At 45.4% G+C, this 19,490-nt stretch overlaps 1 protein-coding gene across 19 annotated transcripts in view; it reads left to right on the top strand.

Annotated features, from left to right (window-relative positions):
- The window catches only part of PTK2 (protein tyrosine kinase 2), a 758,583-nt gene that overhangs the window by 518,602 nt on the left and 220,491 nt on the right, over positions 1-19,490 (top strand). For all 19 annotated transcript variants that reach the window (XM_069220826.1, XM_069220825.1, XM_069220824.1 and 16 more), the window contains 2 exons: positions 13,947-14,031; positions 16,927-17,027. In XM_069220826.1, the coding sequence (XP_069076927.1) occupies positions 13,947-14,031; positions 16,927-17,027 (186 nt within the window). The remainder of the gene's footprint in view (positions 1-13,946; positions 14,032-16,926; positions 17,028-19,490) is intronic.

Raw genomic sequence — 19,490 nt, 5'->3', positions numbered from 1 at the left:
CGCCAAATGTATAAGTTAGTGCATAACGAATTCTGCAAAGGAGCTGGGAATCTCCACATCAACTAAATTTAAATCTGTGAACCAGATATTTAACTGTACAAGACAAGATCTCAGAAACAAGGAATCTATACTTGGCATAGAAATGCACAAGCTACTAAATTCATGTGGAGAGCTAAGCCCTCAGCTATGTCTGCACATGTATGATAAAACACACATTCTGTAAAACATGATAGACTCTATAGGATTAAAATAAGGTATTTCTCGAAAGGGTATGTCTCCCTTCGGTATATTGGATTAAAGTAGTGGCGTCTGATAAAAGTAGTAGTTTGTAAGCAGAAACATTCCCCCCTCCTCCAGTGCCTTGACAGCATTGCCATAAATGAATCGAGATGTCGGTCTGTCATACAAATTGTATACATGTACAATTGTACATGGAGCAACTTTGTCTATTAAGGGTTTTATGTAGCATACATCCTGGACGGAATCCCTTCATACTGATCTCAGATTTGCCACTCAAAGCTGTGATTTGAATATAGTTCCCTACTTACACATTGTGATTTTCTTTTCTGTGCCATTACCATGAGTGGACAGTTCTTTGTATCCACTTACTTTTTAACATTCGCTAAATGAGTACACAGTGTTAAACAAACATGGATATCACATGTTAATTGTTTGTTGTAGCCGTAAGGTATAGTTTTTTTTTTTTTTTATAACCATCATAGGGAAGGGCAAAGACTGATTTATGATAACATTAATTTCCCCTACGTTAACAGGCATTACAGATGGAGCAGGTCAGCACCTCATTGATGGCTATTGCATTAACTAGTAAAACAAAGGGAACTCGTACTTCCCAGAGCTTTCAGCAGGACACGTTCAGATTGAATTGCAGCACCACTCAGTTGCAGGGACACACAACAGTAGATCCGCTTTTTAGATTTTGTGCGTGCAGTTTTTCTGCTTTTAATGGTTTTTGACTGTAATAGGAAAAGGTAGTACCTAGAGTGGTTGACTTGTCTCGCTAATCCCCATGGAACAGCAGCTAAGCCGCACCCAATCATTGAGGCCAAGCCAGGCTTGAGCCATACTTGGGTTGCCCTCCTCTTATGAAGCGCCCTCTGGTACAGTTGCTAAGATATCTGATTAAGCTGCTTGCAGGTTAACTTTCCACTCCAAGGTCTTGGCATAGCCTCTTTCTGATGTTCTCTTATGTGCAAGTTACTAAATACTTTGTCATCCAACATGTTACATAACCTTTTGACTGAAGAAATTATGTACTGAGATGTTTTCATCTTCAGCTATAAAATTCCCTTTTTAGATAATACTACATCTGATGGCATGTGTGGGTTTTTTTTAATCAAGAATTTGATGAAATATTGTTTTAAAAACGATGGCCATAGTTTTATGGGAAGAGTCAAGAGCAGGAGGTGGAGAATGCCAACAGGTGCTCGCACATCAGCAGCAAGTATTTCCAATAATAGTTCAGAACAAAGTTGAAGATGAAACAATGACGGGTGCCAGGCTAGCCAAACACCTGCCACCAACAGGTGTCGGAGGGCCACACACTAAGGAGTGGGTGGTTGCCTAAATAGCGGGAAAAAGTGGCCAGGGCACACCCGTATCGTAAATCCAGATAACGTTCAGGAATTAAGTAGATGTCCGATTAGGCAATTTAGTGCAGAGGAATTTATTATAGATGCAAATGGGTGACGTGTTTAGTCTTGAAATAACCCGGTGCTGGTTGCGTCGGGACTTACACTGCATTTCCTGACGCAACCAGCACGGGGTTATTTCAATTTGACTTGAGGCGTATCATGGCCACCATTGATCCTTTTTACGCTCATTGACTGCACTTAGAGAAACTTAAATTTCTACTACCAGTCCGTTTTATGGATTTCCATATCCTGATATATATTACGCAAATCCAAAGCCTTGACAAAGTCTTGTAGACGAAACACGTGTTGGCTGTTTTGCTGTACGGACTCTCTGCTGTTTGTGGTCATCTGATTGTAACCTTGACCATTCATTAACATCTGGCTGCTTTTGGATCCATGGACTTACTGAACAACTTTCTCTCTGTGATCGTGACTTTTATCACCCATTTGCATCTATAATAAATTCCTCTGCACTAAATTGCCTAATCGGACATCTACTTAATTCCTGAACGTTATCTGGATTTACGATACGGGTGTGCCCTGGCCACTTTTTCCAGATAGTTTTATGGGAACTTCTCGTGTTCAGACCTCTTTCCTGGGAAATGGCTACCTCATAAAAAATCCGTACCTGTTTCTTGTTCACAGTATTTTCATCATTACTCCTCTTTTCAAACATTATCCTTGCTCAAGTGCAAGTAAAGGTTAATCGAAACATCTCACACATTTGCTCACACAATACTACTTTGGGTACAGCTGCATCTTTGATTGTCTCATAAAGGTCCCTTTATGCATTAATGTGGCTACTGGATGGGTCGGTGTGTTACTTGTAAAACGCTGGTCTCCTTTCCAGTACTGATGAGTTGTCCAGAAAATTGGAAATTGAGTATTGTAGTGCTTGAAACAGCAGATTTTGCCACAGCAGTTACTTTGTGACCAAAAGCTATTTTAGCTAATAAATAAAAAATAAAGGATTAGAGCTTCTCAGTTGTAAACAAACTTGAACACATTCTAATCAAATTAAGGCTTGTGTCTATTTCTGCTTCTTTAGGATATAAGACCTTTAGTAGAAGAGGAGGGCTTGAATTTGGTTTTGATTGTTAACAACTTACAAAGAATAAATGCACCACATCAGTTTAAAAATACTTCTGAAGGGCTGTGATAAAGAAGCCTTCTCCACACAGTGGGTTTCTGTCACGGTCCTTGGGCAAACTGCTACTAAAGTACTTTGTTAGTCACTCGTCTCTTCTGAACAGAAAGGATGTTATTGAGATCGGAATATGTCAGACAAGAGCAACAGAAACAAATGCAGCATTTGTGAGGCAAAAAAACACCGAAAAAGTGCCATAACCCTAAACATGCTAGCCTGAAGCTAAGTAGACGTCTGGAAACAAGACGTGTTTAACACCATCATGTACATGAATGCAGTGGTTTAAAAGCAGCTTTGGATTTGGTTAAATATAGTAGGCCAGGAAGAGCAGGAATTTCTCCATAATTACTCCAAAATGAGAGCCCCAACAATCAATTCACATGCTTTAGAACCAACCAAACTACCTATAATAATACAATCAAGGTCATGTTGAGTTTTCTAGGCATGGCAAGTATTTTCTAACCACCATAATTTTGTCCTACATGGTTCTCCCATGTCTTTGAAAGTCCCATCCTGCTGTATTTTGAACAAACCTGAGCATTCAGTAACCCCACCACATCTTCCATTGCAGTGTTACACAAAACAGCAGCTACACAATACCTAAAAACGCCATATCAAACAGATGTCTTTGCAGTTCCCCTCACGTGGCTTTCTAGCTTCTCAGCAGGCCAGTCTGGAAAGCATCTGTTGCTCTTCATTGACCACTTCAGTCATATTCTAGTGCATGTCACAGTCAAGTTACAAGAGAAAACTGAGTATAGTGCAGGCTTCTCCAACGAGTAGATCATGAGCTGCTGGTAGCTCTCCTGCTACCTGTGAGTAGCTCTCCTGTGTGCTGCCCAGCATACTAAATTTGAAGGTTTTGCCTGGCTAAATTAATATATTTATACAAAAACTGTCAAATGTGTATTTGAGATAAAAAAGGTACATATTTTCATATTTCATAAGTTGATGTTTGGAGAAAAATGCATACATTTCCAAAATCTATTTAAAGCCAAGTTTTGAGTGATAAATCGTGCACATTAGTATTGAGGAAACTCATTAATAATGTTATTACCTTGGTGCCAGGAGCATTACAGCTATGGATATTATATATTACTCATATAGAAGAATTCCACAATGATAAAGCCTTTTTTGCATTCCTGTAGGCAACCCTGCCAAATGCAGTGAGGTGTTCATTGCTTCTAATCCTGCATGGGGTGGCCGCTAATGCAGTCTTTCCTGGTTTAGTCACTAATCCAACATTATTGACATTAGGAGCTCGGAAATATGTTAATATTGAAAATAAGTAGGTCTGATTACAGAAAGGGTTGGATACCCCTGACATAATTTTGTGCACATAATGATATAATGTCTTCATGGTGATCCGGTAAGAGCTGAAACTGGACAGTGTATATTTCCTTGTGCCCTCCTCCCTGAATTTGTAATAAACACTTAGAGCAATACACACACACACACACACACACACTTTAGGCAAGCATACATTTATGAAGTGTTTCCTACTGGTTTCCCCCTGCTTATGAAACAGAAGTGAGGAGAGATCAACCTGAAAGTGAAGCGTAAGCAAGTATCACTCAGTACTTGTGATAATTAGACAAATAGTGGGGCTGCTTTGAGTGGATCATGAGCCTCCCGAGTCTCTAGAGACTTTGAGAAGTAACACACCCAGCTTAATGAGTAAGCAAGCTGTAAAGAATGATGAAGCAATTCTGTAGGGATTGGTGCTTGTGATTAAATCTCAGTTACCTGGAAAAGAGATTAGTTGTGGCAGGGAAACAGAGCTGGGCAAATCAAATATCAAAGCGTTGTCCCCATACTTAGCCATTCTAGAGATTGTATAAAGGTTTGAAAATGATGGAATGGAAGAAAGGTTTGATGTTGCTCAATCAAGACCCAGTTGGGTGTGTTGAGTTTGCCTTGTTATATATGTAAATTGGATAGGATGAGACTCTTAACTTGGAAGTCTGCGTACATTACACAGGGCTAAACCTCAGTTAAGGAATTAAACAGAATGAGACACTGCGTAATAAGAGAAAATCTGAAAATAGTTTCTCTGAACTTTGATTTTTCAGAAAACATGTGGAAATTGAAGATTCAGTTAAAAAGAATTATCCATTCTGGTGGTGGACAAGCTTCACTGGTTGCTGATAGTGAGATACCACATCCAGCAACCAAATCTTTTGGATGTGTGTAAATGTTAATAATTGAGAGATAAAGCTGATCCCAAAGGAGGGTGCCATAGGAGGAAGACATCAGAACAAGCTGATTATGGTTTGAAAGAAGAGAAGCCCTCGAGGACATAGGCCGCCGTCCACAGTGCAGGATTGAAAGTAGAACAAATGTGTCGAAGGCAGCTTGGAGATGCAATGGCAGAAGCTGATGGCTCCTCCGTCATCTTTGCTGTCAGTTCTCCCATCTGTGATGCTGCAACAGCGATGCAATACGTATGGGTTCGTATGATGCGAAAGGGATGAAAACAACAAAAGCTGTTTATAATCATTTGCCCTGAAACTGGGAGAGGCTGGATTCATCTGAAGCTGATGAGATCAGAAGCATTTAGGTGAAATTCTTCAGTAGTTGAGCAACCTGACATAACTTTAAAGCAGAATAAAAGACATCTTGCCTAAGAGATGGGTTAACAGTACTGGAAAGTTGAGAAAATTGCTCTTTAATATCTTTGATAGTCTTAGCATTAGTCATACATTGTAGCTGTCCTGGGAGTTGAGTTTAAATGCATATGTAGGGTTTGCAGAGTTTTGGAGCTTGAACAGAGAATTGTTGCTATTTTAACATACAAAGATAGAGGTGAGCAAAGCAAGAGACATCAGTTGGGAGATCAGTGATTCCTAAACGAAGCAATGTTGGGGCCAACTTTGTTTCATAGTCAGGAGACATCTTTGATGAGTTTTCATCAAATAATATAATCTGTTACTGATACAGTTGCATTCCTTTGGAAGGGAACGATTTTGTACATCGTTTTGAGGCCACATACAATCTTACCAGTCTGATTTTGGACTTTGTGTGGATGCGGTGGTAATGACGGAGGTCAAAATTACAAAGTTAGCTTTGTACAATTTAGAGATTTCCAATGAACAGTGTGCATCACGAACACCTATATTTTGGCAACTAATCTTGTTTTAGAACACATCATGGATAAAGCATGTTACTCTGCCGTGGTAACAGTATGTCAGAAATAAAATGGAGATGCTGTTTTGAAAAACAGTTGCAAGGCCCTGGAATATGGCGAGTACCTTAAAAGTACATACACATGAGGATAAAAATGATACTACAAAAGTGTGCATTCAAAAAGAGTAAAATACGGGGAAATTGAATGTTCAGTATTACCTGATAATTCTTAACAAACTGTACTAGTCCATTTTCTAACCAGTGAGAATTATGTATATGAATTGAGGGATAACCATAGGTTGTAAATTCATTGGAGATAGTGATAAAGTAACTGTGTGGAAGCAGTTCCATATACTGGATTACTTTGCATCCTGGTGCTCGACTTGGGCCACGAGACGGGCACTGAAGGTGTACAAACCAGTATTCAAGGTGGAGCGCCTACAAGGGATGATATGGCCTTAGGCACCAGTACATGTGTTAGGGATCTAGAAGTAGAATGTCCCTTTTGTCTAAAAACAAAATTCAAAAAATACATTCGTTAGTACAGTTTCCTGGTTTGTCGAGTTACAGCAGCGCTGCTCGCTCCACGTAGACCACAACATTGTCCACTTCCTCACTTATCTTGCTTTCGGTCAAGAGCTCGCCCCCCCACGTCTGCAGCACCACCTTGCTGTCTCCGTGTCCCTGACACCCGCCCACGCTGCTGCTAGCGTGTTCGAGGCCCTCCTCCACCCACAGGCATCCTCCTGCGCCTCATCCATGGTGTCTAGTGGGCTTCTGGTAAGCGTCGCTAGACCCGTGTGCACTGTGCCGTTTTCACCTTATTTGTGATTGTATTTTTTTTTTCTGCGCCTTGCCTCCTTGCACTCTTGCCCCCATTTGTGCCTTTTTCAGATTGCTGTATTCTGCTTGTGCATTGTGCCGTTTACCGTATTTGTGACTGTATTCCGTATTTTGTGATTTGCCTTTTGTGCCTTTGTGCTTTTTATTCCACTTAGTGCCTTTTGCTGTTTTCCGCTTTTTTCGCCCCTCGGACGCTCCCCCTTGCCGCTTTTCCCTGCCGCTGCCTCCCTACGGCCCGCCCCTCTCGTGTCCCCATTCGCTGCTCCCTCCCGCCTCCCAGCTGCTCCTCCCTCCCTTCTTAATGGCTGGCGCTGCGCATCGAGGGTGAGCGACCTCTGACCTGTTTTCGGTCAAGAGCTCACCCCCCCACGTCCGCAGCACCACCTTGCTGTCTCCGTGTCCCTGACCCCTGCCCACGCTGCTGCTAGCGTGTTCGAGGCCCTCCTCCACCCACAGGCATCCTCCTGCGCCTCATCCCTGGTGTCTAGTGGGCTTCTGGTAAGCGTCACTAGACCCGTGTGCACTGTGCCGTTTTCACCGTATTTGTGATTGTATTTTGTTTTTCTGCGCCTTGCCTCCTTGCGCTCTTGCCCCCATTTGTGCCTTTTTCAGATTGCTGTATTCCGCTTGTGCATTGTGCCGTTTACCGTATTTGTGACTGTATTCCGTATTTTGTGATTTGCCTTTTGTGCCTTTTGCTGTTCTGCTTTTTTCACCCCTCGGGCGCTCCCCCTTGCCGCTTTTCCCTGCCGCTGCCTCCCTTCGGCCCCGCCCCCCTCGCGCCCCCATTCGCCGCTCCCTCCCGCCTCCCAGATGCTCCTCCCTCCCCCCTCCCTTCTTAATGGCGCAGCCTGTCTACGCCCGTCCGCGACTGGAACGCGCCCAGTGCTTTCCCCCGGTCCGCACGCCCCCCGCACCACCAGACTTCGCTACTCGGCCAGCGAATTAATCGCCCTCAACCCCGGCCCCTCCACAACTTGCCACCAGGCCACACCGAAGCACACCAAAGGTCCCTTCTCATGCCGCGCCTGCAACTTCACCTGCAACAACCAACACTAACCACCTCCACTGCATACTCCTCAACACAGCTCTGGGACCTGCTCGACACCACCGCCCCAGACGTAGCCTTCCTGACCGAAACCTGGTGGAACGACTCCTCAGCACCTTACATCGCCATAGCCATCCCGGACGGCTACAAGATCACCAGAAGAGATCGCCCCAACGGAATCGGAGGAGGAATAGCCATCGCCCACAAATCTGCCCTCAAAATCCACACCCACACGGACGACACCCTCAAGACCGCCGAACACCTGCACTTCCGGATCCACACTGACCCCAACACTACTCTCAGGGGAAGGCTTATCTACCGCCCCCCAGGACCACGAGCTCCCTTCAGCGACTCCATCGCCGACCTCACGAGCACCCACGCCCTCGCCTCTACGGACTACATCCTCCTTGGAGACCTCAATTTCCACTTGGAAAACAACAACAACGCCAACACCACAGCCCTGATCGACAACCTCTCCAACCTCGGCCTCAAACAACTGGTCAACACACCCACCCACATCGCCGGCCACACGCTCGATCCAATCTTCTCCGCAAGCAACCACGTCACCTTCAGCCACACCACCGAACTCCACTGGACCGACCACCACTGCATCCACTTCACTTTCAAGAAGCACATCGAACACCACCGCACCCAACTACCACCTCTCTGCCGCTGGAGCAAAGTCACCGAAGACCAACTGACCAGCGCCCTCACCCAGAACCCGCCCACCGACTCCACCGACCCAGACACCGCCGCTCTCAACCTGCGACAATGGATCAACGACTGCGCCAACACCCTCGCACCTCTCAAAAGGCCCACCGACAACCAAGGAAAGAAAAAAGCCGCCTGGTTCACAGACGAACTCATCACCTCCAAACGCACCTGTCAGAAACTAAAGAAGAAATGGCTCCTCGAACGCACACCAGACAACCTGGCAGCCCACAAGGAAGCCACCCGCAAGCACCACCAGCTAATCCGACTCACCAAACGCTCCCATTTCACAGAACGCCTGAACAACAACGCACACGACAGCAAAGAACTCTTCTGCATCGTGAAAGAGCTATCCAACCCCAACGCCAACGACATCCCAACCTCCCAAGAACTCTGCGACGCCCTGTCCACCTTCTTCTATCAGAAGATCGCCGACATCCACGACCGCCTCAACACCACGTCTCCGCCAGACCCCACCTCCAACAGCTCCACCCACACCAACCGCCTGACCGCCTGGACCCACGTAGATGACTCGGAAACCTGCAAGATCATGAATTCCATCCACTCAGGTTCCCCTTCAGACCCATGCCCCCACCACGTCTACAACAAAGCCGACTCCACCATCGCCCCCCAACTTCGAAAGATCATCAACTTATCTTTCGAAACCGCAACCTTCCCGGAAAGCTGGAAGCACGCCGAAATCCACGCCCTCCTCAAGAAACCCAAAGCAGACCCCAGCGACCTCAAAAACTTCCGCCCGATCTCCCTCCTCCCCTTCCCGGCGAAGGTCATCGAGAAGATCGTCAACGCTCAGCTCACCCACCACCTCGAGGACAATTCCATCCTGGACCCCTCACAGTCCGGTTTCAGACGCAACCACAGCACCGAGACTGCTCTCCTCGCCGCCACAGACGACATCAGACAGCAAATGGACAACGGCGAAACATCAGCCCTCATCCTCCTGGACCTCTCTGCAGCCTTCGACACGGTCTGCCACCACACCCTACTAACACGCCTCCACGAAGCCGGAATACAAGAGAAAGCCTTCAACTGGATCTCCTCTTTCCTCTCAGGCAGGACCCAGAGAGTCCGACTCCCTCCCTTCCGCTCCGAAGCCACCAGCATCATCTGTGGCGTACCTCAAGGCTCCTTCCTAAGCCCGACGTTGTTCAACGTCTACATGGCCCCTCTCGCTCAACTGGCCTGACAGCACAACCTCTACATTCTCTCCTACGCCGACGACACCCAGCTCATCCTCTCCCTCACCAAAGACCCACACACCGCCAAAGCCCACCTCCACGAGGGAATGAAGTCCATCGCCGAATGGATGAGAAAAAGCCACCTGAAGTTGAACTCCGACAAGACGGAGGTCCTCATCCTCGGACGCACCCCCTCGGCCTGGGACGACTCCTGGTGGCCCACCGCACTGGGACCCCCTCCAACACCAACCAACCACGCACGCAACCTGGGCTTCGTCCTCGACTCCACCCTCACCATGTCCAAGCAGGTCAACGCAGTTTCTTCCTCCTGCTACAACACCCTTCGCATGCTCCGTAGAATCTACAAATGGATCCCGACGGAAACCAGAAAAACGGTGACCCAGGCCCTCGTCAGCAGTAGACTAGACTACGGCAGCGCACTCTACACAGGCATCCCAGCAAAAGACATCCGCCGCCTCCAATGTATCCAAAACGCCTCCGCTCGACTGGTCCTTGACGGTCCCCGCCGATGCCACATCTCCCACCACCTGAAAGACCTCCACTGGCTCACCGTGGACAAGAGGATCACCTTCAAACTCCTCACCCACGCTCACAAGGCACTCCACAACACTGGACCAATCTACCTGAACAACAGACTCAACTTCTACGTCCCCTCCCGCCAACTCCGCTCCGCCAACCTCACCCTCGCCATCGTACCGCACTTCCAACGCAAGACCGCCGGCGGCAGATCCTTCTCCTATCTCGCCGCCAAGACCTGGAATGACCTCCCTGCGACAGACCCAGGACCTTCTCACCTTCAGGAGGCTCCTCAAGACCTGGCTCTTCGACCAATTGCAGCAGCCCCCCTCCCCCCAGCGCCTTGAAACCCTAACGGGTACGTAGTGCGCTCTATAAATACTATGATTGATTGATTGATTTATTATGGTCGGTGTCTCTTTCACACTATTGGCCTCGCACAGTCGTTTCATTCTCTTTAGTTTCCAGGTGGTCGGATTTCTCTAGCTTTTCACGGTATCTCATTTTCTGATGACCATCAATAAGGAGCATACATTATCACTATTAATAAAAATCTAAATAAATATTGAAAAGAACAGTATAAATGAAACAACTTGCATGCATTTGTCGTATAAACGGTCTCCTGCCTTTGCGATGCCTGACGTTACGCTGTATTCTTTGGCATGAAAACACTTAATTAATGTTGCTCTTCCTCGCAAAAAATCAGTCTCCAGAGCGCAATCATCATTTTTTTCTATGCAAATTGTCAATTTAGCTAGTTGCATTTTAATTATCCAGTTAAAAAAAAAAAAAAAAAAATAGAGATAGGACCCTTCTACTGCAGATGGTGGGGCTCGTGCATTCTAAACATGTACTTAGTGGAATACAAAATGCTGCAACTACATTTTTTAATGGAGCAATTTGGGAAATATTCGGTAGCTGTAGGAAAATAGATCATCTACTACTTGCTGTCTGTTTGATTATTCATCGAGATACTAAAATTGGCCCTAGTTTTATTCCCAGGTTGAGGCAAACCGTTCATCTGATGTTACTTTTGGGAGGTCACTGAAATTATTATTAATGGATTGTTAAAAGTTGGTCAATAATTTGTAAGGAGTCCTCGGATTTATCTGACCTCGATTGTTGTGACCAAAATTGTCTATGGTTGCATTGATGTGTGGATGTAGATTTCTTTGTGTGTGTGTCTTGCAGGTTAGAGGTTCAGCTCGAATTTTCACTCTTTTCAGGTTCATAAATTTAACGCCATTGAGCCATTTAACTAAAACTTAGTTTATACACTGCAAAAGAGAATTGAGCTTGTGCCCTTTATCGATCAATTGGGGCCATATCAAAGTGTCATTCTACATCTATATTTGTAGCTGCTTTTTGCACGATTTTCTGCATTGCCCCTGTCAAATATCACACCTGCTCACAGAAGAAAATTCTAGGAATCTTTCTGATGCGACCTGCAAATTTCTCTGCTTTTTCCGTGCGATTCACCTGGTTTTGGTGACCCCATTGGGAAGTTTCCTTTAATAACAAGCATTTGCAATGCAGTGAGTCTCGCGTTTGCTCGAGTTAGAGCTATTAGCGTTGTAAATTCCTAAATGGACTTTTCTTGCCACATAAATTGAAAATGAAAAGTAAAACAGTTGACGGAAGCAATTTAAAGCGCCACAGCCTCCATGAGCATGAGCGCAAAGGAAAGACACAAAAGAAAAAGAAGTTTGCTTGCAGTCAAACGTATCCGCAAATGTGCAATTATTCATGTAACTAGTCGATGGCCCAGGCGGTAACAAAACTGCCCCAAGGAGGGACAAACATAAAGCATTGACCAATGATGACAAAGGATTTTTGAAAGGCAAGCCCAGGAACGAGTGATAGTGATGGGTGTGCGATGGGCGTGATTAAAAGCCCACAGATATCTTACAACACGTCAGAGCGCTCGACCTAAAAACGGATTGACTTGTGTGCTGTAATGCTGATCTCCTAAAAAAAAAAAAAAACACTAAAAGGGATATATAAGAATACTTGTAAGTCTTTTGAACTGACAGAAGAATGAGGTGGGATTATTTTGTCCATTTGAGACAAGTGAAATGGGTGAAAATCAGATGAATGAATGTGTTTTATCTTGCCTTGTCTCAAGCATATTAGTTTTATTTTGTGTTTTTATAAGTGTTGCATTGGTAAATCATTATTGTAAATGTGTATGTATGTTGATTGATGTACTTGTATTCTTTATGTGCTTTTTGAGTTTCGCGTTCTGTAGGGATCTTGGCATGTTGTATTATTCATTGAGCCAAATTCGTCAATACTACAAATGTACCATAATCTGTCTTTACTGCACAAGTACCATGGAAACATTTAACTTTTAAGTTGATTGATGTTGCATGACCCAGGTAGAGATATACAATAAATATTTGTCCTTGGAAATACTTGAGATTTTTTAATATTCAGTCTTTGGAGAGTCTGTTTGCGCTCCATTCTCTTGCTTGTGAAAAGGGTTCAAGGACTCCACTGATATTAACTTTTTCCCATAAAGGTTTCCTGATTACACTGGGTAACAATGCACTCCCACAAAGCTTACCCTTTTCTCTGGCAGATTAATCACATTTCCGCAAAACTGTTTTCCTTTTTTGTAAATGATCGTCTTTTGACGCCGGTGGATGCAGGTGTTGTAGAAGAGCATGAGTGAGTGAGTCAAAGCACACACTGTTTAAGGAGTTGGGTGTGTCAAGTCAGAAGAGGTGCACAAACATTGCTTAATCGTTTGAGCGCGGCGGTTCAAGTCAGTGGCTAGAAGCACTGAAGCTCCTGCTTTATACACCGAGACCACAGTGCATCTTCTCGGTGCAGGCCTCCACTTTGCCACGGTTCCCAAACGGACCGTGGTTGGATAGTAGTCTGCCAGCACTGGGTATGGAAGAAAGACTGTTGTGCTCTCAACACCAGCCGAGCTAGCAGCTGCGGATAGAAGAAAGACTTCTTAATGTGCTGTGCAGGCACAAACACTAAAGAGCTCACTGGCAATCCCTAGTCTTAATTAAGACTATATCTGGTGCATATGGATTGATGAGGTGAACCTACCCACGTGGCGACAAAGGGTGTATGCTCGTGCATCCTAAAAACATGGCTTTTTTTGTGCATATATATATATATATATCGAGTCACCATGCCCCCGGGCCGCGCTCAGTGTGCGCTATGGAGTTATTTATAAGCTGCAAGGGGACAGAGACAGTATGGCCGCAGTAACATTCCAGTTCTTTCAGTTAGAACGCATTCCTGCCTTTTTTCTTGAATGTTCGCTTCTGTGTATTGTAAAGCATCGCCCTCGGGGCAGGCACATCTGGCAAGAAAGGAAGTAATTTACTATTCTCACTATGAGGGCTTCTTCGTGCCAACTACAGTTGAATTGTTGGGAATGCACTGAGGTACAACTGAGTGGTATTTACCAGCTCAAAAATGTGCTCTGAAGATAATTACCAAGGTAATACGTTTTGAAAAAGCGGTCTAAGCAAATGAGCGTGGTGCATATGTATTCTACACGATTTCCTTTAATTGCAGAAAGTATTTCTCAAGCTTACAATCCCGCTTTCAGTGAGTACATTGGGCCATGTATTTCTAGGGTGAAACTGGACATTGATATCTCAGTATTGTGCTGTTTTCTAACGTGGATCCCTATTTACTCTCTTTTCGCTGTGCAGGAAAATCCAGCCATGGCGGTCGCCATCAAGACGTGTAAAAACTGTACTTCCGACAGTGTGAGGGAAAAGTTCCTACAAGAAGCCTGTGAGTATCCGTGCTCTCTGCACTCTCGTTGTCCGCTATAATACTGTATGCATGAATCAGAGTGACCAGATGTTCAAACCCTTGGAGGGGGATAGAACATTGAAATAGTACTAGAAGTTGAAATACACACCAAATCGTAAAGGCAATTTGCAGTGAAAGAAAAATAGGTTCCAGGGCTTCTTTTCTAGAACTGCTATAGCCAGACAATTGTGCCATTCTCCTTTAAAAGTTAGTTTACAAAAGTACTGTAAAGTAATGTTTTCCTTAATAAGCCCTCTTCCTTCACCATCCTGTGACTAAGTCCGAGGAGTGACAGTGCGACTGATCTTTGGCTTGTGTCCTCAGACGCTGACTGCAGTTCTTTAATGCCTGCTGCTGTGCATTGGTAAGGCTGGGCAACAGAGGAGGAAATTGTTTAAAACTTCAGTGTCGGGATTTACCCTGAAAACTTGAGTCTGTCAGTGGAATGCAGCACGTCTGGTCACCATAGGAGGAATGTATACAGGTGTATAGCGCAAACTGAGCTAGAGGGCAGGAAAGTGATTATGTTAATGTGACAGAAACAATATTTACAACAGGTTATGAGCTCTTTTTGCTACTGTCTGCAAGTGAGACCTTTGGACATTTACTGAAGGTGTATAAGAGGTTGATTAAGTGGGTTCTCCTTTCTAAATCTGTAGTTTGAAGTTGCTCCAGGTGGTAGGTGCATAGGTTGAATAGGCTTCTTTTGTACATTTTTCCTATCCTTGATTCCTAATCTAGCAGTAGGGGCTGTGTATGTGTTGGCCACATAGGTGTACCAAGTGGAACCAACTCTTCCATTATCCATTTACACACAACATGGTAACTAGTCTGCAGTCCGACACCCGGACGCTACACTTCAGAGATATTGTCCTCACTTGTTATTACCGCAGCGCACCAGAACTGCCTATCCTTTATCTTCAGTCATCAGTGCACTTGGCCACCTCACCATGCTCCCACGCGCCCCCATTGGCTCAGTGCTCAACTGTACTCTTACGAGCTTTCCACCTAGTCCGTCAGTCTCCTGGTGATGCTCACTAGCTCCACCAGGGCCCCTATTTGGTGTCCTCATCACTGACGCTTTCCACTCCTCCCCGTGTGGCTTGGCGTCGTCATTTGGCTTTTTCAATGTGGATGCCACTTGGACCTTTTTCTCATTACCATGTCTTTCCTCCCTCTAGATGCTCATCCCACTGGGTGGTCCTTCTTTCCCTTAGGCTCATCTTTACCATACCTCCCTCCATCCATTGTACCTAGCTGCTAATTTGACCCCATTCTCTTCCAGTGTGGGGCCACTTTACAAATAGTGGCAGGAGACCCATTGGGCATTTCCGCTCCTTTCTGCTTCCTCGGGGCACGTTGATATTACAGAAGGGCCGCAGCTGCCTTTTCGCCCTGTGCAAACGAGGGAGCCCGTTGCGCCCGCATTTGTGAACGAGAAGCAGCACCGAGAAGTTATTCGGAAGCACACAGACTGTGTGCCACAGATAAGGTGGTATAATGTCCGTGTGCGCTCGAGGGCGCCCCTTGCTGGGGTGCAAAATGTGGTCCCAGGAACCTCCCAGGGACACCTGTCCAAGCAGATGCAATAATGTACTCAAAAGTCTTGTTGCTTCAGTGACCCCGTCTTTTATTGCTGTGCCCTCCTAAGCGCTGGTGCAAACTGTCCTAGTGCATGGAAGCTGAGCGCAGAGCAGGTTCAAATATCATCAGGTGCACTCTTGCGGTCTGTGCTTGCGCACTGAGTTGCGTGAGCGCCACAGTGCAAATGGGGGTAGCAAGATTAATTTGTGATACGCGCTCAGATACTCAAATGCGATCCTCCTCGTCAAGAACCCTCAGTATCCTCTCTCCACACACCATATGCTGAATTTCCGTTCGATCCTCCTCCATACCTCGTTCAAATAGTCTTGGCTGTAATCAGTGTTACAGTTCTGAGACAACATTAACTATTGCAACAGTATGCAGCTATTGCAGAGCAGTATGCATTCCTAAAATTAACAGTTACAAAATCATTTTAGTAGAGGCATCCTTTTCTTCTTAAAATTAACCATTCCCGCAAGCTCATAGGAGGGCTACTCTGCTGTTCCTTCTTAAAATTCACCTTAAAACAGTCTCACCTAGACGAGGTAATTAACTCATCCCCACGCGCCATCTTCGGCACCCCAGGAGACATCTTCCTACACTCCGGGAAAACTTCAAGAACCTTTGCAAACTGCCGCCCTGGTGTTGTGGACAATTCACGCACCCATGCGGCACGCTTACAGCCTGCCAGCAATAACTTACCACCTCTGACTTCTCTGCGCTATATTAAAGGAGCAGTCATTCGTCCTCTTGTTACCTCTCCAGTGGAGCTCGCTCAGCGAGACTCTACAACCCTTCACAGCCTGATAGCACTCAGTCTCCTCCCCATTGAAGCACCGCAGCCTTCATGACCCTATGACCTCCCAAATCCCAAGCCAACCCCACCCGCCTCTGCACGGCCACACAGTTTCTTGGATCTGGGAGAATGGTCTTTAAATATGTACACATTCGGGTATAATGCCATTGTATTTTAATGTCTCCACTAAGCATCAGACTGAGTACCTCTGGATGTACCTGCCCAGTCTGAATATATTCTTTCTCACCGCTTGTTTGTGCTAACAGAATTTCTGGTAGAGATGCAACGCAAATAAAACTCCATGTTCAGTATGTGACCTTTGCCTTTCAAGTAAGACTTAATTTCTGTGATGCAAAGGTGATTTGTGAGTAATAAATAGTGCTCAAAAAGGAAGTTTAAAAGCAACGAGCAGTAAATGTTTTATGAGTTGTAAGAGATCATTCGGACTTGTAAGCCCATTTTTGTAACAGGCAACCTTTGCTTGTTTCCTGCAGTGACGATGCGCCAGTTCGACCACCCTCACATCGTGAAGCTGATTGGTGTCATAACGGAGAACCCGGTGTGGATTATCATGGAGCTGTGCACGCTGGGAGAGGTATGGGAACGCCCCTCTGCGCATCTTTTCACCATTCACGCCCGCGCGCTCTATATTGAGGAATACTGGGTGCGTTGGGTTGAATAAAGGAGGTGGGGGGAGCTTTGAGCTGAAAATTTCGCTCTGGAAAATGTGCACATGAATAAAAGATCTGAAACTGTGGCTTAAAAGTAAGCTCATGGTCCCCCTGCAGAGGTGTAGCCAGGTTGGCTTGGGTCCCCTGTAGTCCCGCTGCCCCTGCACCTGCTGCACTCTCGAGAGCTACGCCCATACATTTTCTTGCACATACTCTCCATAGGAGGCAGGAAAAGACGAAGGGGCTCCTTGTACACGCGTCCTTTTCGACAGTTTCCCCATGCGTCGTGATGAGCGATGAATAAACTGCAGAGAGTAAGCTACGGCTCCTTTCTCCGGAGCAAAAATCATCTTTGTAGATAAAACGACCCGAGGACTTCCTCACAAGTAAAGAAGGAAAATATTTTTAAATCTTTATTTTGCATGCAACTCTCAAGCGAACACTGCCACCGTGTGGCCAGAATCAGAAACTTAATCATCCGCCTCTGATTGTGTGGTGTGGTAAAAGCCGTTCCCTACCCTCCTCCAATATATTTTCTATAGAACAATACACATGACAGCGTGGTAGATCCAGTCCTGATTATATATTTTTGAGGAATACTGAGCTACAGCAAATGCTTGCTCTGTGGCCTCTGCACAATGATATCCAGACAGCTGTACAAAATGCCATGTAAAGGCAATGTGAGCCAAGCAGAGAGCCATAGCCAACATCATGATGCAGAATGCAGGTCCGGCCTATCATACAACCCTCTGTGCATCGGCCTACACCTAGAGCCACTGGCTTCTTGATCCCGAATCGTAGATCTGTTTCCCTCAGCTCCCTTCTTTTTTCCGAACGGCTCTCTGCATCTCACTACATGCTTATCTTTGTGCTTGGAAATAGCGTCTTCCGGGGCCTCGAAAGCACATACTCTTCATGCAGGATAAAGATGACATCCCTGCTGAAGTCTGCCAAGCCTCGCTGCACCACACTGGACTGTACTGAAGCGAGTCAGCAGCTTTCAGAGTCCCGTCTGCAGAGTAAACGCAGCGAAGGGCTACTTTACATTTTATAGATTGATGTGAGCCTAGGCATGTTCCAGCCACACACTTATTTTTGGAAGTGTTGACGACAGCCCTGCCAAGGGCTTTCAGGGCTGAGACTACTCACGGAAATACAAAATGTGACAGCAGATAAAGAGCTCTAGCCCTCTCTGCTCTGCCCTTAACTGCATGTTTGCTGCAAGTGTAAGTCCAGATCCCCTTTCAACCCCTGCCTTCCCTTTGACTTCGCTAAGTGACATTCAGCCATCTTTCCTATTCCTAGGCAACAGCTTAGTATTTTAATCATTTCGTCCTTCGTCCCCTTGATCTGGAATCTATCCATGTAATCCTTTTGAAGATGCCAGTGGCAATTCCGCCACATTCTCTTACTATAGGCCTATCTCTCTACACCCACAAAAACATTTGGAAAAAGAAATAAATAAGATATTGTTCAGTTATCTGGATACCAAAGTTCTCCTGGATAACGCACTATTAGTCTTCTGCATTCATTACAGCACAGAAACTTTCCTTTTAGCTGATATTTAAGCCATCCAAGCCCATCTGGACAAAGGCTTTACTGTCACCCTTATTCTTCTAGTCTTGCCCACAGTTTTCAACAGTCTCATGTGCTATACTAATTGACTATTTGTCTAATCTAGGGCTCTCTGTAGCCGCAATTAGCTCCTTCCCTTCCTAGCCAATCGTTCTCAAAAGGTTTCTTTACCCCCCCCCCTGCATTAAAGAGGCAAGGTGGCTTTTATACCAGCCCTCCTTAACTTCTACATGACACCACTTACTAAACTGGTGCAATCTTTGGCACCATTATTGTATTCTATACAAATGATACAGCTGATGGCATCCTTACCCAAAGGGATGTCATGCTGCAACACAACTTGGAGTGTCACTCTTTTTGTGGTAGGCAAATTTATTAATCTCAGCTGTCTCCTATTTAAGACTTTTTTTTTCTTTTTCAGCCTTTTTCTCTGACTTGGTCCACCATCTAGTGGCCTTGTGAATTAAGTTCCCCTCCTGTGCCCACCTCCTCATCTAGAAATCTGGGCATCAAAGTAGACTAAAATTACTCCTTTTCAACACAGATATGTGCTGTGTCGCCACATATTCGTCCTTACTCAAGGCCCTTAGCTCTTTGAGTTTATCCCTAAGGCTATTCGGAAAACTATGGTTCTCTAGTAGGGGCTGTCTATTGATAGTCATAAGCATTTGAATAGTTGCGCCCACGTGCTGGTATCCCAGAGCACTTCTTTATATAGTATCTTCTTCAGTGTAGATGTTCGTCTTACTTCAGGAAGTCCTGTAGAAACACTTAAGAAAGAAACATAATATGCAATCGAGGCAAATAGGTTA

The sequence above is a fragment of the Pleurodeles waltl genome, chromosome 2_2 (genome assembly GCF_031143425.1).
Source record: "Pleurodeles waltl isolate 20211129_DDA chromosome 2_2, aPleWal1.hap1.20221129, whole genome shotgun sequence".
Lineage (NCBI taxonomy): Eukaryota > Metazoa > Chordata > Amphibia > Caudata > Salamandridae > Pleurodeles > Pleurodeles waltl.
This window is presented reverse-complemented; position numbering and strand designations above follow the sequence as displayed.